The sequence below is a fragment of the Triticum urartu genome, chromosome 7 (genome assembly GCF_003073215.2).
Source record: "Triticum urartu cultivar G1812 chromosome 7, Tu2.1, whole genome shotgun sequence".
NCBI classification, from domain to species: Eukaryota; Viridiplantae; Streptophyta; class Magnoliopsida; order Poales; family Poaceae; genus Triticum; species Triticum urartu.
The window spans coordinates 687,550,083-687,577,004 of record NC_053028.1 but is presented as its reverse complement, the minus strand read 5'-3'; the positions used below and the strand labels follow the sequence as shown (position 1 = coordinate 687,577,004).

Genomic DNA, 26,922 nt, shown 5'->3' with positions numbered 1-26,922 from the left:
AATGCCAGGGATAAGAGTTTGTGATGGGTACTTGGTATGTCTTGACTTGTGCGTAGATCTCCCCGGCAACGGCGCCAGAAATCCTTCTTGCTACCTCTTGAGCATGCGTTGATTTTCCCTTGAAGAGGAAAGGGTGATGCATCAAAGTAGCGTAAGTATTTCCCTCAGTTTTTGAGAACCAATGTATCAATCCAGTAGGAGACTACACGCAAGTCCCTCGTACCTGCACAAACAATCAAGAACCTTGCAACCAACGCGATAAAGGGGTTGTCAGTCCCTTCACGGCCACTTGCAAAAGTGAGATCTGATAAAGATAATAAGATAAATATTTTTGGTATTTTTGTTGTATAGATCGAAAAGTAAAGACTGCAAAATAAACGGCGATAAAAATAGCTAGTTGACGAGAAAATAATATAATGGAGAATAGACCCGGGGGCCATAGGTTTCACTAGTGGCTTCTCTCAAGATAGCATAATCTACGGTGGGTGAACAAATTACTGTCGAGCAATTGATAGAAAAGCGAATAGTTATGAGAATATCTAGGCATGATCATGTATATAGGCATCACGTCCGTGACAAGTAGACCGAAACGATTTTGCATCTACTACTGTTACTCCACACATCGACCGCTATCCAGCATGCATCTAGAGTATTAAGTTCATAAGAACAGAGTAACGCATTAGGCAAGATGACATGATGTAGAGGGATAAACTCAAGCAATATGATATAAACCCCATCTTTTTATCCTCGATGGCAACAATACAATACATGCCTTGCTGCCCCTGCTGTCACTGGGAAAGGACACCGCAAGATTTAACCCAAAGCTAAGCACTTCTCCCATTGCAAGAAAGATCAATCTTGTAGGCCAAACCAAACTAATAATTGGAAGAGACTTGCAAAGATATTTAAATCATGCATATAATAATTCAGAGAAGAACCAAATATTGTTCATAGATAATCTTGGTCATAAACCCACAATTCATCGGATCTCGACAAACACACCGCAAAAAGAATTACATCGAATATATCTCCAAGAGAATCGAGGAGAACTTTGTATTGAGATCCAAAGAGACAAGAAGCCATCTAGCTAATAACTATGGACCCGAAGGTCTGTGGTAAACTACTCACACATCATCGGAGAGGCTATGGTGTTGATGTAGAAGCCCTCCCTGATCGAATCCCCCTCCGGCGGAGCGCCGGAAAAGGCCCCAAGATGGGATCTCATGGGTACAGAAGGTTGCGGCAGTGGAAATAGGGTTTCTTGGTGCTCCTGGATGTTTTCAGGGTATATGGGTATATATAGAAGGAAGAAGTAGGTCGGTGGAGCTGCAAGGGGCCCACGAGGGTGGGCAGCGTGCCTGGCCCCCCTGGACGCGCCCTCCTACCTCGTGGCCTCCTCGCTTCTTTCTTGACGTCCACTCCAAGTCTTCATATTAAAGCCCAAAAATAATACAAAAGTGCACTCGGCCTTTGGTTAATAGGTTAGTCCCAAAAATAATACAAAAGTGCATAATAAAGCCCATTAAACATCCAAAACAGATAATATAATAGCATGGAACAATCAAAAATTATAGATACGTTGGAGACGTATCAGGAATCACTATGGGTATCCAGGTCCTGCTATTGATTATTGATCGGAGAGGAGTCTCGGTCATGTCTGCATATTCCCGAACACGTAGGGTTGCACGCTTAACGTTCGGTAGCGCTAGGGTAGTATTGAGATATTAATAGTGGAAATCTGAAGGTCGTTCAGAGTCTTGGATTGGATCTTGGATGTCACGAGGAGCTCCGGAATGGTCATGAGGTAAATATTTATATATGGAAAGTTGTTTTCGGGGTTTCGGAAAAAAGTTTAGTTTTTCGGTATTGTACCGGGATGCCACCGGAAGGTTCCGGAGGGTTTCGGAGGGGTACGGAAGTCCTTGGAGGGTTCCACCACATCCCATATAGTAGCATGGGCTGTAGGGGGCGCCCTGGCCTTAATGGGCCAGGGGCACCAGCCCTACAAGGCCCATGCGCATGGGGGAGGGGAAACCCTAAGGGGGAGGGCCTCCACTTGGTTTGGAGGGAACTCCTCCCCCTTGGTCGCTGCCCCCTGCCTTGGGAGGGGGGCTAGGGCTGCCACGCCCCTCCCTCACCCCTATATATAGTGGGGAGGCGCGGGGGCAACCAACCCTTCCGTGCTTGCCCCATCTCCCTCCCATTACTCCTCCTCCACATTCTGTCAGTGCTTGGCGAAGCCCTGCCGGAGTTCCTGCCACCACCACCACTACGCCGTCGTGTTGGTTCAGATCTCATCTACCTCCTCTCCCTCACTTGCTGGATTAAGGAGAGGACGCGGCCGAGCCGTACGTGTGCTAAACTCGGAGGTGTCGCACGTGTGGTACTTGGATCGGATTGGATCGCGACGCGAGTACGACTACACCAACCACGATCTCTAGATCATTAACGCTTTCAGTCTACAAGGTATGTACACACCACTCCCCTCTCGTTGCTATACATCTCTTAGATTAGATCTAAGGTTTTCGTAGGAAATTTTTTAATTTTCATGCTTCATTCCTCATCACTTCTTCCCACCGATCGGCATGGAGGTGGTGCATGCAACGCCACAGCCTGTCAAGGCCGCTGTCAACTCTCTAATATGCGCCGCCGCGCAGCTCAAGGGCGGAGGAGCTCATTTTTTTCCCTCCCCCCAGGGTTAGTACATAGCTTCATCTGCCTCGACCCACCTCCATCGTGCTAGATTCGCCGATCTGCTTCGTCCACCTGCTGGACGACATCAAGTTCCCTGCTATCGAGATATTGTTTCTCTCGTGCTGCCTTGTCCACCTTGACACCTTGCTCCCCCGTTTCTCGTGTGTGTTGAGGGCTTGAGGCTGAAGTTCAATGACATTGAACACGTCAATGATACCTTGATGACACTCCAGTCGGCGTTGCTGCAGGAGTTTGTAGTCGAAACCAATGTTGTATGGACGCGCAGTGTCAACCTTGTTGCCCCCGCACTCAAGGATTTGGCAGGAGGTAGAGAAGCATATGGTGGCTGACTTCTCACGTGAGCTACATCTCATAACAGTCGGGCATGTTTTTGGAACACTCGTGTTTCATCCCTTTCGGATTAATTGGATTTCCATGCTATGCAAAGGCTTAAGATCGTCCTGGAGAGATCAATGGTAACCAATTCTCCGCTATGATGATACATCTCAAATGTACAATGTGTACTAGTTTACATTTAATTTTTTAGGTGAAAGAAGGGTGCCCATCACATTGTCCTTGTGAGTCTATGAAGTGGAGATCCCGAACTATCTCCTTCACTGATCTCGAAGAAGTGGAAATCAATGGCTTTGAAGGAGGGTATCATGAGTTCCATTTATTGAAACAAATATTCAGATGTGCGCCAATGCTTAAAAGAATAACTATGAAGCTGTCAACTTTCTATTTGAATGGCAAGTTTTAGTTTTTTGAGATTTATTTTTTATGGCAATTTTAGTGTAAAAAACGTGTTGACGGTACATGTCACACGTGTGGTAGTTATCAGCGCCAAAATTTTATGACATGCCAACTACGCATGGTACAAAAACAACGAAGCAACAGCCCAAAGAATCGTTGCCACAGATCCAAGCTGCAAAACAAACCAGGCCCGCAGAGTTGGTGCTCAAGATATTCCTGGTTTTATTTTGGGTTACCTTTCCATATTTTTTTTATTTTTGAGGGAAAGCCAGTTGACACTTTATTGCTGGTTTATAATAGTTACATCCTTCAAGACATGCGGGAGAAGAAAACTAGGGGGATGATCATCCCACCGATACATCATAAACATGCGGGAGAAGAAAACTAGTTTGAATCATACACATGTCTAGCTAGGAAATGTGCCAAATAGTTGGCTTGTGGGCAGTGTTCAAAACTAATTGAAGGAATATCGTGCGCCAATTGGAAGCAATCTGCCAGTATAGCTGAATAGGGAGCTAGGATATCTGAATCATCATTACATGCGTTGATTACCTCTAAGCAGTCCGATTCCACGGCCACTCGCGAGCATCCAATCTGGTGAAGTAGTCCACCACATATAGCCATCACTTCTGCTGCCGCTGCATTTACAGTATGGTCAATAGTTTCAACAACTCCTGCCATAGCCTCACCCCTATTGTTCCTTAAGATCGCTGCAACAGCCCTGAACCATCCTCAAAAAGAGTAATGCTACACATACAAAGGTTTACATGGATTTTACAAATAGATGAGTTGTGATTGGAGGTTAAGGAGGAGAAAGGGTCCACCCCATGAAAATCAGGGGAAGGGGGATGGTTAGTTACAAAGAAAGAAGCCTAGTCAGCGTGTAACTCTTTGTATGTTTAGCATTATTGCTCAAAAAAAGTGGCATCAGTATTCAAATACTACTATAATGAAGTCTGTTCAATTTTGTTCAAAACAAATCATGCCCAAATACGAGAGGAGAATCTGACCATTGGATTTCATAATGAACACAGATCAATCCTCGAGCTGAGGGTTCAGATGGATAAATATTCTGTTCATATGATACTATGATGCAGTAGTTGAGGAAACAGAGACATGTTTACGCAAATTTTAAGATTTCAAATACTCCCTCCGTCCCATAATATAAGAGTGTTTTTTACACAAATTTTAAGATTCCAAATACTCCCTCCGTCCCATAATATAAGAATGTTTAGTGTCAGCTTATATCTACAGGCAGTAATGTTAAACATACGAGGAGCATATATACTAAATTTCGTATCTTCCTCCTGGTTTAGTGTTTGGTGGGCTTTGATTCATTCCTCGACTATTTGCCTGTAACCCGTTCTGATGCCCTGCGCAGCATAGCAGTAGCTTCGTCCAAACCATGATCATCATTTCCAGTGGAACCAGCTTTATTTTGTTCCATGGTATCGAAACCGTCCTTGATGCTATGTTTAATGCTTGGTTTCTTGCCACCAGCAATTTTCCATGTTTCCTGGAGGGGGCACTTATGGCACCCCTGTTTTGCTGTTCCTTGGCAGTCCTGAATGTTGCCACTCTCTTTCTTGGCTTCAAATCATCATATGTTCTGTATCTGCCCATGCTTGACCTAGGTGAGATACTACTGCTTTGCCAGATTGGAACCCGATCAGCTTCTGCAGTTGTGGCACACAAGGAGTGCGAACCAGAGCTTTAGGGCCTGTTCGGCAACCCTCGACCTCTCAACTCCATTAAGTCCACAGTGGAGCTGAGCCGAGCGAACTCCATGGAGATCGAATCAAGAAGCTGGTTGTTCTCTTTAGATAAATTCGGGATGGTACAAGGTGTAGAAGTGAAGTGGTATTGCTCAAATGCTCACCCTGCCACCAGCTATAATGAATTCAATTTTCTTTCCCGCAATAAGCAGAAATTTGATATATCTAATCTAAGAAAGATGAAAGCCTGGCAAATGGTTACAAGAGAGAACATGACAACTGGTATTCCAGATGGTCCATTACACTTCATCATATCCCGTGACCAATTTTTTTCAAAGATTGGGACAATTTATTCAGGAATAAGACAACCACAATGGAACTTGAAGATGAACTCACCATCAGATTTACCAGGCTCGCTGCCCCATCAGTGGTGAAACAATCATTCCACACGAAAGCAGGTCACAATCAGCATCGACTTGGAAGCATATTTCACAACCTAATAGTGTCTTGGGTATTCTGCAAGGCTACATACAACAGTTACTCAAAACAATGTCAAATTAGAATAACCTCCTGGATGCTTTGGTTCAGTGGCTCAGCTCTCTCCCTTGTTAAGGTTGAGGCAATCAGTGATGGATGGGTTCTCGAGTGCAAAGAATACCATGAAGTCTGTTACAGCCAAGCAACAGTGCAGCAAAACAAGTGCAGAAGCTGCAGTAGTTTTATCGAAGGAACAGAGCAGCTTTATCTCCATGGTGTGATAGCCTCAGTTGTTCAGGATAAAATCAGATCGATTCAGGTGCATGGAATTGCTACTAATACTTTGTTGAATAACTAGTTGGAGGCTAGTAATGAATAATATAATAAACTAGATGATTTCCCGCGCGTTGCGGCGGGACTTTCTACATTTTATATGCAGCTTTAAAGAAAAGCACACATAGTATGAATGAAAAAATATGAAAAAAAATACATCAATTAAAGATCCAATTTGGATATAATGTTTACATATGAAAATTTGAATAAATGCGTTGTTTACAAACAACAAAGATTTAGCATTAACATGCAAGCATTCCTTTGGGTTGGCTTGAAAGAAATTGAAATAAACAAACATTGGGGGAAATAACTGGAAACACATCAAGAATCAAGTCTTCATCATTTGGTTACCACTCCATCAAGATCGCTGATGGGTGAGCGGAGGTTGCAATATCTTTTGATCAAACTGACACACCATATTGAGGTCACATGTGATTGGACAACAAAAAAAATTTAAGCATGAATTATATATCAAAAAATTATGTCTCATAGGTCAAGGAAAACATTCTGCAGTGTACGATAATTGCTTGACAATCTGATATAATCCTTTTATAGGTTTAATATTATCCATATTTATTATAATGATTAATTTATTTGTATAACAAAGATTTCCTACTGTTCCATTCAAACTAAATCATGAAACTGCAACCTTCCTTGTACCAAACCATCTTGTTCTGGTATAAGACATGAGATAGATCTCACAATTTGGCAACAACCCTGTAAACGAACTTATAAACATGGATCCTCGGGAAGTTGCCATGGCAATATATGAATGTTCATTCATCTTTGAGCAGAACTACCAAAGGCATGTACAAAAATAATAAACAAATAATGTGGAAACCAATAAAAATGGATCCTTCGGAAGTTCGTATGCCAAATAATATGAACGTTCATTCATCTAGAACATTACATACAGAATGTATGGTAAAAATAATAAACAAAAGTAGCAAGATAGTAGAGGAGGATTAGGATGGAACCATGGAGCAATTAGCGGATTAGGATGGAATCAGGTGCCATGGGATACACGAGTATTTCACCTTGTCCAACACGGTGGTGTCATGGGGGCGCCAGCAGGCAAGATACAGTCAACGGCGATGGTCTTGAAATTCGTCACCTGCACGTGGATTTACCCGCACCAGTTGTATTATCATAGATCGATCTACACACCACTTCAGATTCTCATGAACACACTGTATATGTTAACTACATCACACGCGCACGATCACCAAATTAAAATGAAATAGCAAGATGGGGAGGAAGAAGACAATGAACTGATTCATATATATAGTTGATTGATCCAGCAAGATAGAATGGAATCGTCTTAATGCCCCTACAACTTACCTGTCAATGCCAATGAGCCAATCAACCCAGGTGAGCTAGGAAGAAAACATATTTCTGCAGCGGCGAGGAGAGCATTAGACGTCCTCGACCATGCGGCATGGAGGAGGGCCTCAGCAGTGCCCGGCCTCGACCTCGTGCTTGTGGAAGATGCGGTCGCAGCCGCACGCGGCATGGATCAGAGAGGAGGGGGGCCAACGCCATGAACTCGCGGCAGCTGTATACAGCATACATATTGATGCCAAACGCCATGGTAGTGCACCACCTTGCCGTCATGTTGAGGAATAATAATATTCTAGCTGTGGTGGAGGCCATAGGAACAGAGCAGATCGGTTGCTTAAAAGGAATAACAGCTCTATCTGCAGTACAATCGTTTCCTTAAAAGGAGGAACAGCTATCTGTTACTCTTCCATCTGTTTCGGTGGAAGATGAAGACGAAGTAGATCGGTTGCCGGAGATTAATATAGCCACGTAATTAGTTGATGGATCGTGCAGGAAGCGGAGATTGAGAAGATGTTGGGGAAAGCCAAGGGAGGACGACTTTTGGATTACAGAGGCCTTTCGGTTTACAGACAATCGAATCATTTTTATTTTTATTTTGTAAAATAATGTGACTTGGTGAGATGCATGATCAAAATAATTAAGAGAAACTGATGATGTGGCAAGGGTGCTGAGGTGGATAGACTGCATGTCAAGAAAAATAGAATAGTGGGGATGAACTATTTAAGTATTATAGATATGTCATGGTTCCTTCCCTCTCTGTACAATTCAGCCTCTAGACATCAAGGCAGCGCTGTCCAACCCTCCGTCCCAGCCCTTACATTTCCAAGGCCCAATCTTTTTAAAATCAAAGGTTCAGTGCTGCATGATGCAGGCCTCACAATTTTTGTGCGCGATAACCTGGTTTAAAGCACCTCATCTGCAATCCAATTAACCAACGCCTGATATGGAACTACTGCTATTGAAAAAAGCAATATGTTAAGTGTGGTACCATTAAGAAAATACAGGAAGTTAATTCTGTATATCACAGGAAATAATTGTACAGGCAAAATCATCAATCGATTTGATGGAGGTCACCTGTCGAGTAAAAGAGCTTTTATTCCAACCTTCTCCTGTTCAATCAGTCCACAAAATTGTCTGCAAACAGACATCAGTCTCAATGAGACAGCATTCTGAACCTGCTCAGAAATTGGAGTACGAGTTTCACGGCTGCCAACATATACTTGAGTGGAAACGTGTGCACATGTTTAAAGGACAAGTAGTCCAGAAAAATTTAACAGTTTCAGGCTGCCACAATACTGAGTGAGCAACATCTACTTCGTCAAAATAATTAAATAGATCAACGGATAGTATAAAGTATATGCACTGAAGAATGTAGACAAGAACATTGTTGTGTGTTGTACATAGGCCCTGCTTGGCTCGGTGTAAGTTTGTACCACCTTTGGATTTAATTTACAGGTGAATCCGCCACGGGATGACGTCCGAATAGAAAGAACGGCTGGGAGGTCGATCGATACGGAGGATTTGGGAAGCAACCGACAATCCAAGCGGGTAGCAGTGATATTGAGGAAATCAGGACAGGCACGCTGACTTGGCTGATCATCTTGAATGGTAATTGAAGAAGAGAGTCAGCAAGTAATATCTGAACAGTAGATAATGACATAAATGTTTGGCCCTCTTTGCTAGACAAGATTTATGACGGCAAACATTAAATATAAAAGGTGCCAAGACACAAAATGTCTTGTCTAACCAGAAACAAGTTCAGTACAGGTTGGTTAGGTTTTAATGCCCATTATGAGTGGCATTTCTCAAACAAACAGTCAACTTAATGCGATTCAAACTGCAGGTCTCTGAGGCATGCTTTTGTCAACCAAGCGGGTTAGGTTAGTCTTTGGACTATGTACATGGACTCCAGTAAATCATGGGTTTCATACAAGTCCATCACTAAATATTTTGTAACTGTCAAGCCTTCTCCATCCTCTAGGTTCCTTACACGAAGCTAAGCTCTTTTCAACACAAGTGGGCCTACATTGTAAAGAGTGGAAAATGTTCTTCTTTAGCCTTCCCAGAGTTATCAGTTGCTGCTCTTCTTTTTCATATACTCTTACCAAAGATCTGAATTCGTTCGGTGGTTCTGTTCACCTTCACCAAGATTACCTCTAAGTTACTAAAAATTATCACAATTGGCATCCATTATGCTGGGGACATATCGGATGAGTCCAGATGAAATGAGAAAGGAGCGCTTACTTAAATTTAGCTAACTCAAAGGAGCTCACGATGATCTGTGTCTATACCATTATCAGAAGATATTTAATTTCCCATTCAGAGATTATATTTTTCAATATGCGTGCAATTAGGGCACCTCTGAATATTCAGTACAGAGGCATGTGTTACTTTGTTTCAGGAACTTGCAAGGGAAGCTCTTATGACACTTGTAAAGTGGCACAGATGACCTTCTGTTTCATCGTATAGGAGTGCAGTAGTTAGAAAGAAATAGGAAGATAAACTCTCAGTTTAGAAAATGAGCATCACAGAGCTCATTTTGGTTCATTAAGGTGAGCTATAAGCATAAAGGAGCCTGTACATGTACTGCTCATTTTACTTCCAATGAAAACATTGCAGTTGTGCCATCAAAATGAACGCCAGATAGCCAACTGAAAACCGTAGGTACACAGAATCACTCAGTTTAAGTAATCTGACTCCAACGTTGGGTGCATATACTTAAGTAGATTGAATGGCATAGAAACAAATCAAGATTAAATCCGCAAGCACCAGTATATATCTAGTAAACAAGTCCAACTGGCAAAACACCCGCAGATGATGCAGTTGAAATAACAAGCAAGTCTTTGAGACCAGGTCATGGACTTGGGTCAGCATGGGATAAGGATACCTTGTCGATGCAAAAGAGGTGAGATTCGTGATATACTGTCGAAGGGCCAATTTGGCTGCCTGCAATTAACCTGCAGCGGAGGCAAATTGAAAAGCCTGTTAAGCATCACAATGAGCAACATGTCAATGTGGTCACTGGCAAATAAACGAATGTGCTGAGAGCAGAGAACAATGGCAGTACATGCTGAAACAAATCTAACTCAGAACTAAATAACTTGTGCCAACCTGAAATTCCATGGAAATTCAGATGAGATAATAATTTCAGGTAATCAGAAACTGTCTTTTTTGGCTAATGAATACAGATGCAACCAGAATGTATTTCATTGGCAAATAAAATTGAAATACATGCTTCACCCAGATTACATAAGTTAATTATTAAACAAGATTATCACATTGACATCCATTATGTGCGAGGACATTACGGTGATTCATGGTGGTTAATTTTCGCCTTTTTGCGTTGCAGTAAGTTAGGGGCTATGATAGCACCAAGCATTTAAAACAACTGAAATATAACAAAACAACTTGCTTTTTCACATTTTCAAGTGTCATTTCAGCCAAATGCTAACAAAGAAAGAAATGGAAGCATATGCTTCCTCTTACTTCCTCTGTAACTAATATAAGGTAGTGGTATATTGCCACAAACTGCTTAAATAAGAGCAGACCATTGCTTGGCTACTCACTACAACTAGCTTCATAACCAATATGATAACAGGGATGGCAAAGCAGTTTAAAGAACATTGTAATAGAGTGCTAACTTAGTTGCAATAACAATTGTAAGTAAGAAACGAACTGCTGAAGAATTTCATAAATGAACCATACATTTAAATCAATTTGGGAAAGCGTGCCAAAACGGCAAACACTCAACAACTGGATGGCACAAGCTGTGATTCTGTGAACACTGTGATGCTAAAGAACACAGGAAATATGAGAAGGGTTCATTGTTCTTATTGCAAGGCAAAAATACTTCCAACTGAGCAGTCAACTGGCAACAGCCAGGAACTACTTGAAGGTGACACAGTAACAGCTTCGATATACATTGTATTAGAGATAAAATGACATCTGAATAAAACGGTCATCGACCAAATTACCTCGGTCTCATCATTCACACGATTCTTCCCAGTCTTCAACTTCGACGTCAGGCTGCAGTTGCTCACCGATTGCCCAACTTGGTGCTGCGCTGGATCCAGCACCAACGCGGGGAGCAGAACTGCTGGATCCTGTTTCAGTGCGAAGAGGAGGCTTACGTTTGTTGGTTGGCCCAGAGCTGGTTGCAGCATCGACTCCAGAGCATCAGCGGTTGATGAAACCCATGACGGAGCAGAGTATCACCACGTTCTTCCACACTGACCCTGAGCAATGACTGAGCACTGTCCCCGTCTCCAGTGGGTCGCTCAGATGAGAGCCTTCCATGGGCACTGAAACCCTCATCTCTCTCCAATCCACACATTGCTTCCAGAAGCCTGAGATGCTGCTTGGGCAACATGCAGACCCTGTAAGCAGGACCCATAATTCCAGCCGCCTCAGCCCGCGCTGGACGCTGGAGGACTGCAGCGCATTCTTGTCATTCAGCCGCAACCAACACTACTGCCCACCAGAACCTTAACTAGAGAGAACATCGGGCACCGCTGGCAGGTCCAGCTTGCAACGACGAGCCTCGATCCGATGTCTACCATGGGATCAAGTGGATTGGGACGCCGAGAACAGGGACACTCGCTTAGAGCCAGAACACGAGCAGGCCTGATCTTGGCTGACGGTAAAGCTTGGTGTCCAACCCCGGACGAAAGCTTCCACCTACTGCTCAATGAGCTGATAGATCTTCTTGTCCGTCATCATGTGACGAACATGGAACTATGTTGCTGAGAATTCCCCTCTTCCCAAGAACAAGGAACTTGCACTCCCCTATGGTCAGCACCCACTTTGGCTCCACGCCGTAAGATCGAGAAGCAATCGAACGCATTCGGTTCTCACCAAATGCATGTCATCCAGATTGGGCGGTGGTATGTCAAAAGCGTCTCAGCAGGACCTTTCCTTCCATTTTTGCACACTCCTCATCCAACAAAGTTTCCTCTGCCAAGAGGAACCTCTTGCCATTTGATTCCACTGGTTGGAGAGGCATTGGCAGCTGCTGCATGACGGAGTATCGAACGCACTATCACCATGTAGCTCACCAGCACTTGCAGGGCACAGCTCTGTAGTGATACGCCACAGAACAGGTATAGTCACCGGTGTTCACATCTCCATCTGGGCAACGGTGGCGTCTGGTTGCATGTGCAATTGCAAGTTGCTTGCTTTCCCTCCTTGGGACACCACATAACTGTCACATGAAACTCTGCCCCCAGAGCTTGAACTAGCTTCTCCATTTTGCAGGTGCGGGATCACATGGGCAGGATGCAGTCCTGCACAAGCATGCCAGATCCACATTGACGGTTCCTTTCACAGTGCTGGTTGCATCTGATTATCCTTTGAACCACAAGCGGACTGTTCCCAAATCACATGCCCCCACAATTTCTTGTGACTGGCACAACGCAGGTGGGCAGTCCCGAATGGCATTGATGCGAAGTCTGGATGCCCGCAGCTTGAGGGACCAATGCACTGGTGTGGGCATGATGGAGTGGTGTCCGCAGGCGTGTGGTGGGAATGGATGTCCTGCCACAGGCACAAGTTGAGATCATGGAAATATGGTCTCACTGCAGGGTCACAGTGACCGCTTGGCAGAGATGCTGGCAACCATGCTGTCCCAACGGAGCTTCTTGCACATGGGTACTGGGCAGAAATGGGATCCATGTTGTCACCTTGATGCTGACAAATGGCTTCGACAGAGGCAACAGCACTCACTGCACCTGTGCCTCCCGCGTTCTTCTTGCGGCCACAGGCTTTTGCAAACGGAACTCTTCCATCGAGACCTTGTGCACTCACCCATCTGGCCTGATGACCACACGAACCTCTGCTCGACACGCACCAGCATTGGTGGACACTCTCCTTCGTGGCACGTGACCTTGCACCTGTGCACTCCACACGGCAATCTCTTGTCGCATACCTTGTCACAGGTGGGGATTGGGTCAGAGCTACCTCTTCTCCTGCAGCCTTGTCTTGCCACAATGGGTCTGTGTGACCTTCCCTGGCAGAGCTCACACTCCGCATGGCCCGGGTGGCAAATCCTGGCAGGCATGATTGCGACATGCCAGATTGTGGCCACAACCCTACTGCAAGAGAACACCCATCCTGTCCGAGAGCTTCCCTTCAGCCCATCTCGCCGCACAGCAATGTCTCTGTTTCTTGCCACAGAAGCACTGTGCAGGAGTTAACTCGCAGTCACCGCAGGGCGTGTGGCGACCTTCTCGCAACGGTGCTCCGGCAGGCAGCCTTCTCGCACCGCTGCCACACGTGACAGGCGTGCCGTCGCGCCAGCGCGACGCTGGATAGACTGCTTGCGCGAAGAACAGGGCGCTCCGGAGCAAACGCCTTTGAGGGCGGGCACGCCAGGGGTGGCACTGCAGGACGCAGACGTGCGGGCACCTGGTGGCAACATCGTCGCCCTGGCGGCAGGATCCGCTTGCGAGGGGCTTGGAGACAGGGTCACCGCGGAGTCGCGTGAGGAATAGGTCGTGGCGGTCGCGGCGCGGCGCAGAGCAGGGTAGGCGATGTCGCGGCGCGCGACGTCCTGCACGGACTGCAGCCGGCAGCGCAGGCGTCGAGGCCGGGGCGGGGCGTCGGAGACGGAGGCCGGAGGAGCGCGCCACTTGCGGATGCAGGGAGGTGGAAGATGAGAAGCAGCTGCCGCAGGACCAGACGGGGGCGCGAGCGGCGCACCATGTCGTAGCAGATCATGCACTCCACCGCCCCGCGCCAGCTTGTCCTGGATCTCCTGCACCAGCTGCGGCACCGTCCCGCCCCCCGTCGCCGCGGCGCGGGAGCGGAAACCCTCTCTTGCCGCCGCAGCGCGGCGCGTTAACGGGCCCGGACGAGGAGCCCTCTCTGCCGCCGCGGGCGGGGGCGTTAGCGGGCCCGGACGGGGGAGCCTCTCTTGCGGCGGCGGGGTGGGGCCGTTGTGCGGTTCGGGCGGCGCTGGCGGCGGCGGGGCGCGCGGCGTCCGAGGCAGGGCCGGGGTTGGGGTTGGGGTTGGGGTTGGGGAGGGCAGGAGCGGGGCGGCGTTGTCGCGGGTGGCGGGGTTGGGGCGGGGGCCTCGGCAGCCGGATCGGGGGCGCCATACGCCGCGGGAGGAGGGCGCGGCGGGGCCGCGGCGTTGACCGGTGGGGGGCTGCATGCGGCGGCGGAGCGGGAGGGGGAGGCCCGATGCGTCGTCCGTTGGGGGGTGCTGGGGTGGTTGCGGGGAAGGGGGTGGGGGTGGAGGAGGTGAGGGGGCGGCGCCGAGGCGGAGGCGGAGGCGGAGGCGGGGGGGAGTGGCGGTGGTGGGGAGCGGAGTGGGAGGGGAGGGGGGGATTTGAGGGGGAGGAGAGCCTTGGGGGCGACGGCAAATGGGGCGAGGCCCGTGGGGACGACGGCACCGGGGTCGGTCGGTCCGCCGATCCGGGAGATTTCGAGACGGGAGGGGAGGGGTGGGGTAGCACGTGTGCGGTCGGGTTCCCTTCGGGCTCTGGGGTTGGGTCAGGTCGGTTCGCGTCCTGACGTCACCACGTGTGTGTACCGAGAGCGTGCCTCCGTGGGCCTGCCTCAACGCCTTATTTTAAAATCGAGCTTCTCAGTCGAAATTGGCCTTGGACGCTCAACGTGTTCGCTGCTTAGACAACTCGAACGCACGGACGTATTTCATCTCTTCGAGTTCGTTTGAACGGGCTTGGACAAAAAAAAAAAAAACACAGCCATTTCTACCGCCGTCGCGGCTTCCAACACAGGCTCATCGGCGGCCCGCCCACCGCTTCCGAAGTCCCCGGACATGTCAACAACCCCGTTGACGTACTGGTACCTTCCCGGACGCGATGCAGCCACGTCGTCTAAGGACGGCTCACCGAGATGGGTCACAATGTGCCGACGTCCACCGTGGTGCACCCCTTGATCCCAACTACACTCATGTGGACGGTCAGTCCACTAGGGCACACAGGAAGCCCCCGCGCGTGGTCTCCCCAGTCAGCTTCTTCGATACCTATAACCTTTTTAATGAAACACCCACACCAACATCACGAAATTGAGAAAACCAGATACTTTCCCCCATGAATCACACCTATGTTACCTATGAGAGCACACGTTGTGCTTCCTATATACAATATACGAGGAAAAACAAGAAAAATGGAAAAAGTATCATAGAACTAGAAAAAGTCAAGAAATCGAGAAAACCTCAAGGAAACCGAAAAAAAACCCACACATACGCCCTCCATTCCCGTGAACCTACTGTTTCCTATGGGATGCGCCCAGTGCATGACACATGATAACGTAGGAGAGCTCCCCATGAGTAACCCCTAGGAAGCCCACCCAAAGGGTATCTTTTAACTAGTTGCCTCCGAAGGAGATTCTCTATGTGCAATTCACAAAGTCAGGGGATAACTTAGCCACAACTTTCATTTTCTATGAACCTATAGCTTCCACCCACCCGCAACACGTGGCAGGGTAGGAGAACGCTCCTCGTGCTTCCCATAAGTGACCCCTAGGAAGCCATCCAGAGGGTGCCCATTAACTAGGTGCTTCCGGAGGAGATTCTCTAACATAGTTCACTAAGTTAGAGGATAACTTAGCCACCACTTCCATTCCCATGAACCTGTAGCTTATTGGTTGGGGTGCGCCCAGCCGCGACATTTGGTAGCGCATGAGCACTCCTCATCAGCGCCCCTTGAGAAGCTCACCCAGAGGGTACCTTTTAACTAGTTTCTCTGGAGGAGATTCTCTTACGTGCAGTTCACTAAGTGAGAGGATAACAAGGCAACAACGTGTAGCGGGTATTTAGGGCGGTTCCTATTTGGCATTTTCAAGTGCCCGTACTGTGTATTTTACAAACGGGTGCCTAAAGCGCCCCCGTGCTGGGCCAGCCCATGTAGGTTTTTTTCCTGGTTTTTAGATCCGGAACAAATGCACAAGTTGGTTGCAATTCGAACCAACAGCCTCCCTCATTGATACACGCTGGTGTAACCACCACACCACCCAGTGGGATCTAACAACTTACAACCTTTTCTTTCTTATATTCTTTCTTTTTTCCTGTTCGCTTTTTTTCTTTTTCTTTTTTCTTTTTCCTCTACCCAGTTCAACGATTGTTTGCAAATACGTGAATTTTTTCTTCAAATTGATGATTTTTTTTGAAATTTGATAAACCTTTTCAAATTTGATGAACTTTGTATCAAATGGATGAACCTTTTCACTTTTAGTGGTTATTTTTTGAAAATCCATGATCTTTTTTCAATTTGTTTTTCAAATTTGATGATTTTTTTAAATTGGAAGATTTTAAAAAAAATTATGGGTTTTTAAAATTGATGCACTTTTTTCATATCAGATGAACTTTTTTAACTTGATAATTTTTTTTTGAAAATCAATGATTTTTTCTCAAATTAGATGAACTTTTTTTATTTGATGAATCATTTTCAAATCGATGAACTCTTTTCCAAACTCGCGATTTTTACCTTATTTTTGCGCTTTTTTCAAATTTATGAACTGTTTTTGAATTTGTGGTTTTATTCCAGTTCTACCTTTTCTAAGCCAAACGGTCAAACAGCAACAGGAGACCCGCTCAACTTTCATTTTTCGAGAATCTGGAAGACCCGCTCAACTTTCTTTTTGAGGGGTGGGAGACCCGGTCAACTATACTTGCCCATGGGAAGCCCGACCCGAAAAAGCCCGACCCGGCCCAGCCCGACGCTGCTCCCGGGCTGGGCTCAGACCTAGATTTTGAGCCCGATGGCAGGGCCGGGCCCGTCGTTTTTACACTTTTCTGAAGGTCAGGCCGGGCCGACCCGGAGCCCGACGGGCTTTTACGTGTTCGGGCCGGGCTCGGGCCTAGAAAACAGGCCCGATGGCCGGGCCGGGGTTTTTCTGCGTCGGGCTTGGCTAGGCCTGGCCTGAAGCCCAGCCCGGCCCAAGGTATGGTCAGGTATACGCTCAACTGTGAACGAGCAAAGAAATCGGCTGCGAACCGAGCGAGTGAAGGAATCGGGACCGGAGCGAGCGAGCGTGTTGAGCTGGGCCAACAGCGTGGCTGCGTGAGCGCCAGTAGCGCTAAGGGCATGTACAATGGTTGATAAGATAGTCTTATTTTAAGTTTTGCATGTAATTTAGAGATGACAAAGAAAAATGTCTACAATGGGTCATCTCTTAGCCTTATTTTCAATAACTAGTAAATTTCTAAAAATATGATGAGACATATTGTGCTAAGATATCATCTCTTGTCTTCTCTTAAATAAGAAAAGACAAACCTTTTCTCTCTCCTTCACCTCATTATTTATCCTAAGATAACACCATTGTACATGCCCTAAGTGGCGCAGAGAGCGCCCAATAGGAGCTCCCCGTATTTAGCCCGGCAATTGCAAATGGTGCACGGGCACCACCATGGTGCCGGTTTCAAGAAAAACATTTTCTACAACGTAAAAAATGATGAATTGTTTTGTAAACACACACACACACACACACATGTATAACACATATGTACAAATTTTCATGACATTTTACTTCCACACGTGGCGTAGGAAAAAAATGTATTTTCTAATGGGCAGCTTTTTGTTTGTTTTTGGGCCAGAACTTTTTTTTTGTACAGCGTAGAAATTACATTTTCCAAAACAAAATTTCATGGATCCTAGTGAACACATACAAGTTTCCACAGAATTTTTATTAATTTATTTCGAAACTTCTAAATATGTTTTTGGATTTTCACACCGGCATTTAGCCTGATTATTCTCAGCTATCACAGAGCCATTTGGTTAACCACGGCTATAAGCAGAAAGAGCTGTAAGGTGAACATTCACTGCAGGTCATTTTACCCCCGCTGGAAACATGCAGAGCGTAGTCGCAATGAAACAACAACGCACAATTGTAACTGAAACCATAGGTTTAAAATGACAATCACCTTCAAGTAATTGACTGAAGACATAGATAGACTGCAGTTAACTTCAATAGTCAAATGGCATAGAAACCACACAAGATTTAACTGAGCACCTTAGATTATAGCTAGTACAGTACACTGACAAAAGAGCATGCCGGATGATCGGTTGAAGCAACCAAGCAACGTCCTGAGACCTTGTCAATGAACACCCTGAATCAACACACCCGAGAATCTCATCGACGGGCAATTTTGGCTGTCGTGCATTAACCCTGCAGAGGAGACAAATTGAAAAAAGATCCCGTCAGAGCATCGCAACCAGCAAATGTGGAGTTATATGTGTAGGAATGTTTGTCAAATAAAACACAATATACTGAGAGCAGAAAGAAACCGAAAGGCCAATGAAAAATTCAGATGAGACAGCAAACTTCAGGTAATCTAGAAACTGTCTTTTTGCTACTGAATAAAACGGAATACATGCTGACAACAGAAAGAAATAGCAAAGTCCTTGCTGAACAGAGTTTAACTGGGACTAATAATTTGTACGAAACCCCAAGGCCAATGAATTCAGGTGGGACAACTTCAGCTAACCAGGAAACTCAAATACAAACACACAATAGTAGGGCAAGATGAATGAAGAAGATTGTGAAATGCAAACGAGCAATTTTAGGTAAGGAAGCCTGAATAAAAATATTGAATTGTTGTTATCATCCAATCCACCAATCAGTTTCTATTTCTATCAAAATATGAGGGTGCGAGCACACAAATTCGGCTGAAATATAGTATGTTAAATTAGCTAATAAACTGGACATGCACAACCAAACTCTATAATTGGCATGCCAACCCCACATAGTTGACAAATCTTACACAACGATTAACAGTTATATCTTTGTTTTGTGTAGGAGGATGCTAATAATGTATGCCAAACATATACTCACCAGAACTGTGATAAACATCGCATTTCACAGATGAACATGCCTTGAAGATGCTGTATATCTTTGCGCATCCCTCATGACTTGCCGAGGTCTCTTCTGACAGCTGCACACTCATTCTTTTCAACGTCGGTGCACATCCAAGTATCAATTGTAATAAATCAAATTCATGATCCTCTCCTTCGAAGCCATCGAACTCCACTTCTTTCAGAGCAGCCAAGGAGATAGTCTCAAACCTCCAGTTCCGAAACTTACAAGGACAATGTAGCCGGCATCCTCCTTCCATCTAAAACCCAAAATGTATATCTGAATAACCACACAAAGTATTATTGGCGTATATAATCAGAGCAGAGAATTACCGCTGATCTCTTCAAGATGACCTTAAGCCTCCGTGTAGCAGCACGAATTTTATCCATCCCAAGGAGATGAAACACAAACCCTCCAAAAGCATGCCCCTTTGCTGTGAGATGTAGCTCTAAACAAGAGAAGGCAACAACCATATGTTTCTCTATCTCCCGCGTAAAGTTGTCCGCCTGAGCGTGTAAAAACGAGTCCTGAAAAAACAATTTGCCAAGATATACATCATTCAGAAATTAATTTAGTCAAGAGCTTGCAGTAGAGGGGACGCACCGCACGGGCATGAATTTGCAGCGAGGATAGCTGTCCTTGTCTCTCTGCCGTCTGTAGCCGCAGCGTCTTGAGGCTCCAAAGACCAAACACAATGTGGTGCCCCAAGTAGCAGCAGTTCCACGAAACCTTCTCCACCATTGGTGCCAGGACGGAGATGCTGATCTCCCCGCCATTGGCAAATGAGAGGGCCAATTGCTTAAGTGCGGGCGCAACGATGTCCACACGTTGTGTCTCTCTGATCCGGTGGTGCACAACAAGCTCCTGCAGCGATGGGGAGTTGACCATAATGTCGCACTTGTAGTTAGGAAACAAATCCCTGGTGACGCGGAGCGTGCGCAGGCGCGGGCAGCAGGAGAGCAGGGCGTCGAGCTCGGTAGTGCAGTACGACAGGGACAGCGCCTCGAGTCCGGGGAACTGAGCGCCGGCTGGCACGCGGAGGGAGAAGGGGGTGGAGAGGCCCAGCGAGATGGAGGTGGCGCGGTGCGAGCAAGGCAGGTCGACGGCGACGAGACGGTCTGCGAAAGCAAGGCCGGTTAAGCGGGAGGGGAGGCGGAAGTCGAGCTTCTCCGGCTGGAGCCGCGCGGCGGCGCGGAGCAGCGAGTTGACGCCGGCGCTGTCTGTCCGCTGCTCCTCGGGGACGCAGATTTCGAGCAGGGAAACCGCGTGCGGGGGAGGCAGGACGCGGCCGAGCGCCGCCTCGAGCGAGGGGAAGGGCACGTCGCGGAAGACGATCTGGCGGAGGAGCGCCCAGAGGCCGCGCCACCGGCGGGAGAGGACGCTGGTGCGCGCGGCGGCGCTGGCGCAGGGGAGGCGGGCGAGGAAGAGGAGGAGCACCTCGTCGGGGAGGGCGCTGATGAGGTCCGCTCCGCCGCCAGGGCTGCCTACCTCTTGGGTGGAACTCCGGCGAGGCCAGCGAGGCCCCGAGCTCCCCTCCATCGACGCCCGGATCTCACCTCCGACGGAGTGACAAAATCAGATGGGGATGCCTGGACTAGCGGACTACCAGTCGTACAGCATCTCCCTTTCCTTTTTCTTCAGAACGATAGGCCTTCGAGCATGTCTGGCGGATGTGCGTACATTTCCTGGCCCATTAGGCCTCCTTTGGTAGAAGTGGGCCGGAGGGGTTTTCAGCAGATTTTCCTCGCGTGGCCCAGAACCCTTGTAAATCCCCGTTAGCCCATTTGGTATGCGGGGTTTCGACGGCCCAACCCCCTCCGATCCCCTCCTATACCCCCTTTCCACGCGGTTCAGAGCCTTTGAGGAGTGAGGCGTGGATTTGGGAGGAGACAAAGCCGCCCGCCGCCTGCTCACCACGCCGCTGCCCGCCGCCTGCTCACCGCATTCAAAGTTTAAGTGTCGCATTTGGTGTAAATAAAGCACCTCATCTGCAATCCAATTACCAATGCCTGATATGAGCCATTAGAAAAAGATGTCAAATATTGTAGCGTCATGAGAAAATAATACAATAAGTTAATTCTACATATCGTACGAAAACATGATTGTAGAGGCAAGAACTTCAGTTGACTCGATAGCAATCACCTGATCAAGTAAAAGGGCTTTTGTTCCAATCTTCTTCCTGCTTGACGAGTCTGTAAAATTGTCAACAGACATCGGCGCAAAAAGAGCATCTGGACCTAGTTTAGAAAATTGGAGGAACAGTTTTAGACTACCAACGGTACTTGAGTGAGCTAACTTGTACAAGATTTCAAGTATAACCAGGTAATTTACTTTGAGCTTGTGAAAACACCTACATCATTGAAAGTGCGTTATATCGACTAGAGGGGGAGTGAATAGGCGATTTTTATGAAATTCTTCACTGAGGAATTTGCTGGTAAGGAAATTCCTTAGCGAAGAACTATCAGCAGCGGAATGAGTACTCAAAAGTAAACATAACAGAATACAAGCATAGTCATCATGATGAAATGAAGACAGACACATAGTACAGAAGCGTAAACACAGGATAACACAGGATGAAGACAAACAGACTGAAGAAATTGAACTGAGGAAATTAAGAAAGTCTTCAGTCAAAGTCTTCAAACACAGATATGAACAAGCACACAACATAGTTATGAGGAAATGAAAGAGTTGAGAAAATAGAACCAGTAAGCTTGGTGAAGACAATGATTTGGTAGACCAGTTCCAACTGCTGTCTCAGTTGTACATCTGGTTGGAGCGGCTGAGTATTTAAACTTGAGGACACACAGTCCCGGACACCCAGTCCTGAACACGCAGCTCAGGACACCCAGTCCTCACCGTATTCTCCTTGAACTAAGGTCACACAGACCTCGTCCAATCACTCGTGGTAAGTCTTCAGGTGACTTCCAAACCTTCACAAACTTGGTCACTCGGCGATCCACAATTCCTCTTGGATGCTCTAGACCATGACGCCTAACCGTCTGGAAGAAGCACAGTCTTCAAAGGTAACAAGCGTCGGATCCACGCAGGATCAATCTCTTTAGTGATGCTCAATCACTTGGGGTTTGTAGGTGTTTGGGTTTTGGTTTTTTGGTTTTTTCCTCACTTGATGATTTTCGTTCAAAGTCCTTGGAGGATGGGTTGCTCTCAAATGACAAGTGTCAGTTTCTCTCGGAGCAGCCAACCAGCTAGTGGTTGTAGGGGGCGGCTATTTATAGCCTAGGGAGCAGCCCGACATGATAAGACATAAATGCCCTTCAATGATATGACCGTTAGGTGGATAGATATTTTGGGACAGCTGGCGCATAGCACAGCAACGGTCGGAATTTTGAGTAGCAAAATCCTCAGGGCTATCATGTTCCTCACTGTGTAGGAAATCCGCACTGGCGAATTCCTAACTCCTCAGTCAGAACAAATTCCTCAGAGACCAGAAGAACTTCGTCTCTGTCACTGAAGAATATGACTGGACTGTATGAGATTTCCAATGGCTTCACTCGAAGGGATTGGTAGGTGTAGGATTTTGAGTTGAGCATCACATGGAAATTTTTCCTTAGTATTTCCTCGACCCCCCTTTAACAGTACGGTGTTTCCTATGACTCAAGAAAGAGAAAATGAAACTATGAAAACAAAAGTCTTCACGCTTTATGTTCCTCGAATGAATACCAAGTTTTCAAGGTCACACCATTTTCTTCACTTTCAAAGTCTTCAGAAAGTCTTCAGAATACCAAAGTCTTCAGACGAAGAACTTCATTTTTAGGGGTCGACTTTCTCTGTAAATATCAAACTCCTCATAGACTTATAGACCTGTGTACACTCATAAACACATTAGTCCCTTAACCTATAAGTCTTCAATACACCAAAATCACTAAGGGGCACTAGATGCACTTACAATCTCCCCCTTTTTGGTGATTGATGACAATATAGGTTAAGTTTTCAACGGGGATAAACATATGAAGTGTAACTACTAATATTGTGGAACTTGATTACAAGATATAGAAGAACTCCCCCTGAAGATGTGCATAGTGAGGAATTTGCTTTTGAAGCAATGCACACTTGAAGAGTTGAATCATGGAGATCTCCCCCTATATCTTGTAATTCATACACGCATTTGATATATAACAGTGAAGAATTTGAAATGCATGATGAAATATGGTGACTGATGTAATTCAGCATGCGTGCAATAATATTAACGAGGAATAAGCATGCAAAAAAAACGTATCAAGAGTATCAGAGCACCATCGGGTTTAAGTTTACAACTCGATCCAATAAAGTCGCAGAAGAACGAGAGTTGTAGCTTAACAAAAAACGCCCATATAGAAAGACCCGCTTGAAGACTAACTCAAAATTCTCCCCCTTTGTCATCAAATGACCAAAAGGAACGAATATGAGGACTAACGCCCCTGAAGAATATCAAGTTGATGAAGGAGCGCCGGCGTTGTTGGGGTCGTTTGTTGTAGTAGGGCCTGCCGCAGTGTCGTCCAAGTCTTCATTTTCATCAGTGTCGCGCGATGAAGAATATGAGCTGACCACCAGAGAAGGAACCTTGACCTTCTTGAATTTCTTCGGTGGAGGTGCAGACCAGTCAAAATCTTCTTTGAGACCCATGATCTTTAGATCTTCTTCACCATACAGATGTGACAGGATTGCCCAGGTGCGACCGAAGACTTGATGGAGGTAGTAGTGGTTTTTCTTCACTGCATTGTGTGTGGCAGTCATGTTGTGAAGAAGTGAACCAAACTGACGCTTAACCCATTTGTGATTTCGATCCACCTTCTGGTGAAGACTAAGCAGAAGTTCACGGTCAGTCATCACGCGCGGAGCAGTGGCTTGAGGAGTGGACTTGGGTGCATTGGCAGAGTCATATGTGGCAGAGTCATCATTGATGGAATAAGATGCAGCTTTGCGAAACTGACCATCCAATGGACGAATGCCTTCATCTATTACAGCTGATGCCTTGCCCTTTCCATCAACTGAGGAATATGTCTGCTTGAGGACTTCAATTGGGGGCAAGTAGCTGAGGTGATTCTGGAAATCAGCTTTGTAGTTGAGTGAAGACCTTGTCCTAAGAAATCTCATAATCCAAGGTGCATAAGGCTTTAGCTCAAACGGAGACAGTGCAATATTGGCCATAGTCCTCATGAAGAAATCGTGATAATTGACAGGAATGCCATGAACGATGTTGAATACCAGATTCTTCATGATGCCAACAATTTCCTCATCAGATGAGTCGTGGCCTTTGATAGGACTGATTGTCCTTGTAAGAATACGATAGACAGTTCTGGGCACGTACAGCAATTCCTTCACGAGGAATTTGGTTCTTCGTGCCTAACCTGGCTTCAAAGGTTTCATCAGCACCTGCATGTAATGATGTGTGAGCTCAGGTTCACTGTAGATGCAGCGAACTTCTTCAAGGGGAGGACTGAGTGGTAGAGCACGAAGCAATTTAGAGGCTGGTGTAGTGTAGTGAGTGTTTTCAGACATCCAGTCCAACACCCAGGAATTCACATCTTCAGCATCTCCAGTGATGTGCAGCGTTGCATAGAATTGAAGAATCAGTTCTTCATTCCAATCGCAGATGTCAGAGCAAAAGTTTAGCAGTCCAGCGTCGTGAAGAGCACTGAGGACTGGTGCAAAGCACGGCAGAGATTCCATATCCACGTGAGGAATATGTTCATGGTAGAAGATCTTCTCCTTATTGAACAGCACTGAGAAATAGAAATTGGCTTGACTAGCAGTCCAGAAACGCCTCTTCCTAATGCTAGCAGAGTTATATGGGTTGTAATCTTCGAAGAATATGTGCTCGCCGAAGAAATCATCAGCCTTGAACTTTTGCTTGCGTGAGAATGGGTCCTTTGGCTTCGGCAGAGGAGTGTCGGTGAGTTGCATCACGACCTCAGGAATCTCAATCGCAGGTTCTTCAGGCTGAGGAATTTCTGGTGCCTCCTAAGTGACAGTCTGCGTCATTGGTTGTTCAGCAGCAGCAGTTTCTTCAGCGCTAGTGGCTGGAATTTCCTCATGGACAGATGCAGTGGGATGAGTTTCTTCAGAGCCGATATGTATAGTTTGTGTGGAGGGACTGAGGAATTTGCTGTAGAGGGGTGAACATTGGAGAGTTTGGATGCTGACTTCCCAGAATTCATCACTGTTTACGGGTGTGGAGCAGCCAATGTCCACATCTTCATCTTCCATTTCTTCAACACCAGCCTCTTTAGCTGTGAACTGAGGCATAGGCGAGGAGATGATAGGTGTTGAAGGGAGCGCATCCACTTCAATTTCTTCATCCAACGGTTCAGACGAAGCAGCGGAAGGAGTTTCTTCATCAGATCCGCAGGGGATCACATATTCTTCATCAAAAGGAACAAGGTCCTTTGATGGCCTGGTTGAGATGGGAACAGCATCAATCGGATTTGCAAATGAACTTGTCATAGGCTTCATTTTTTTTGGAGCTGAAGAATCTGAAGTAGCTGATGCTTTCCTTTTCTTTACTGCAGCACGCTCTGCAGCCTTGGTCTTTTTCACATCTGATGCAGATGGAAGGATTGGAGTTGAAGTTGGTGCAGGAGCAGCTGAGTACTTTGGCGGAGGAGCTGAGGACTTTGGAGGAACAGGAGCAGCATGAGGAATTGGCTGTGAGGGCTTTGAGGATTCTGGCCGTGAGGGTATTGCTGAGGAACTTGGCCTTGAGGACATTATTGGTGAAACACTTGGCTTGCGTGCAGGCTTCTTTGACATAGCCTTCTTTGGCTTGACAGCAGAGGCCTCAGCAGAGGCAGCAACAGCAGCAGAGTCTTCATTGAATTTCCTCACTGCTTCTCTAGCTTGCTTAGCCAACTTGGCTTGGCGCTTGGCCCATTCATCAGGATAGTCCTCACCGCGCTTGAGGCTGGTGGGATCAGCGATTTGGCCAGGTGCCAATGGAGGTCTTGGGCATGGAGGATTGAGTGCGAATTTCTTCATGTACTTAGGAGTGACATATCTGTATTCTCTCCACTCTCTTGCCCATCTCCTCTCTATCTTCTGAATGCGCACTTTGCGCTCATTCTTGGTTTCCTCAGAAGGTGTGTAGTACCCAGCATATATTTCATCAGGGATCTCAAACGCTGTATTTACCTCAGGCCTCTTTCCTCTCTTCTGTGGCTTCTTACCATCAGCCATTTTCTTCAGTTGAGGAATTTGAACAATTGAATTCTCTGAAGAAGTATGCAACTTTTCTTCGAGGAACGCTGCAAATGAGTTAAGTTGACGAGAACCTAGTGATTCAGCAGCTGACATGTGTACCTGTGAACAGAGTATAGTTGCGAGGAATTTGGAGAGGTCATATGCGTTCTCAGAAGGTTTCGTAAAAAGAACAAGTTAGAGGAATTTGACCAGATGAGTCTTGAAGAATTTCACTAAGCGTTCTTTGTCTTAGGTTCCAGAGATGTGTAGATTAAAAATCCACACATTTGAGGAATCTTGAAGAAAAACATGGCTTAGAGAAACGAATCAAGAACAGATGACCTGTGAGGTGTTTAGTGTGTGAATCTATGAAGAAAAACACCTTTAAAGATTTTGAAGATAATCATTCGAATCAACGAGGGTAGTAAAAGTAACTTTTAATTACCCTAGACGAAGAACACGACGAACTGGAGTGAGGAGATGTGAAGTTTGTCTGTGCAGATCTTCCACGCCCTAACTTGGCGGAGGAAGACGACTACGGCGACAGCGGAGTGAAGATTTCCGCGGTCGGCGCGAGTACGTCGGCGACGAGGTCGAGGCAGTGAAGCTCTTCCTC

General features: G+C 46.4%; 1 protein-coding gene and 1 pseudogene across 1 annotated transcript; both read right to left on the bottom strand.

Annotated features, from left to right (window-relative positions):
- Positions 1 to 12,028: 12,028 nt before the first annotated feature.
- LOC125519420 lies at positions 12,029 to 14,463 on the bottom strand (annotated as a pseudogene).
- A 3,718-nt stretch (positions 14,464 to 18,181) lies between these two features.
- On the bottom strand, positions 18,182 to 20,747 carry LOC125521571. Its single transcript, XM_048686634.1, has 4 exons — positions 19,734 to 20,747; positions 19,463 to 19,657; positions 19,110 to 19,389; positions 18,182 to 18,443 (listed from the first exon to the last, which is right to left on the bottom strand). Exons 1-4 carry the CDS (start codon positions 20,667 to 20,669, stop codon positions 18,373 to 18,375), a joined length of 1,482 nt encoding a protein of 493 aa, XP_048542591.1. The 5' UTR covers positions 20,670 to 20,747; the 3' UTR covers positions 18,182 to 18,372.
- Between the last annotated feature and the right edge of the window lie 6,175 nt (positions 20,748 to 26,922).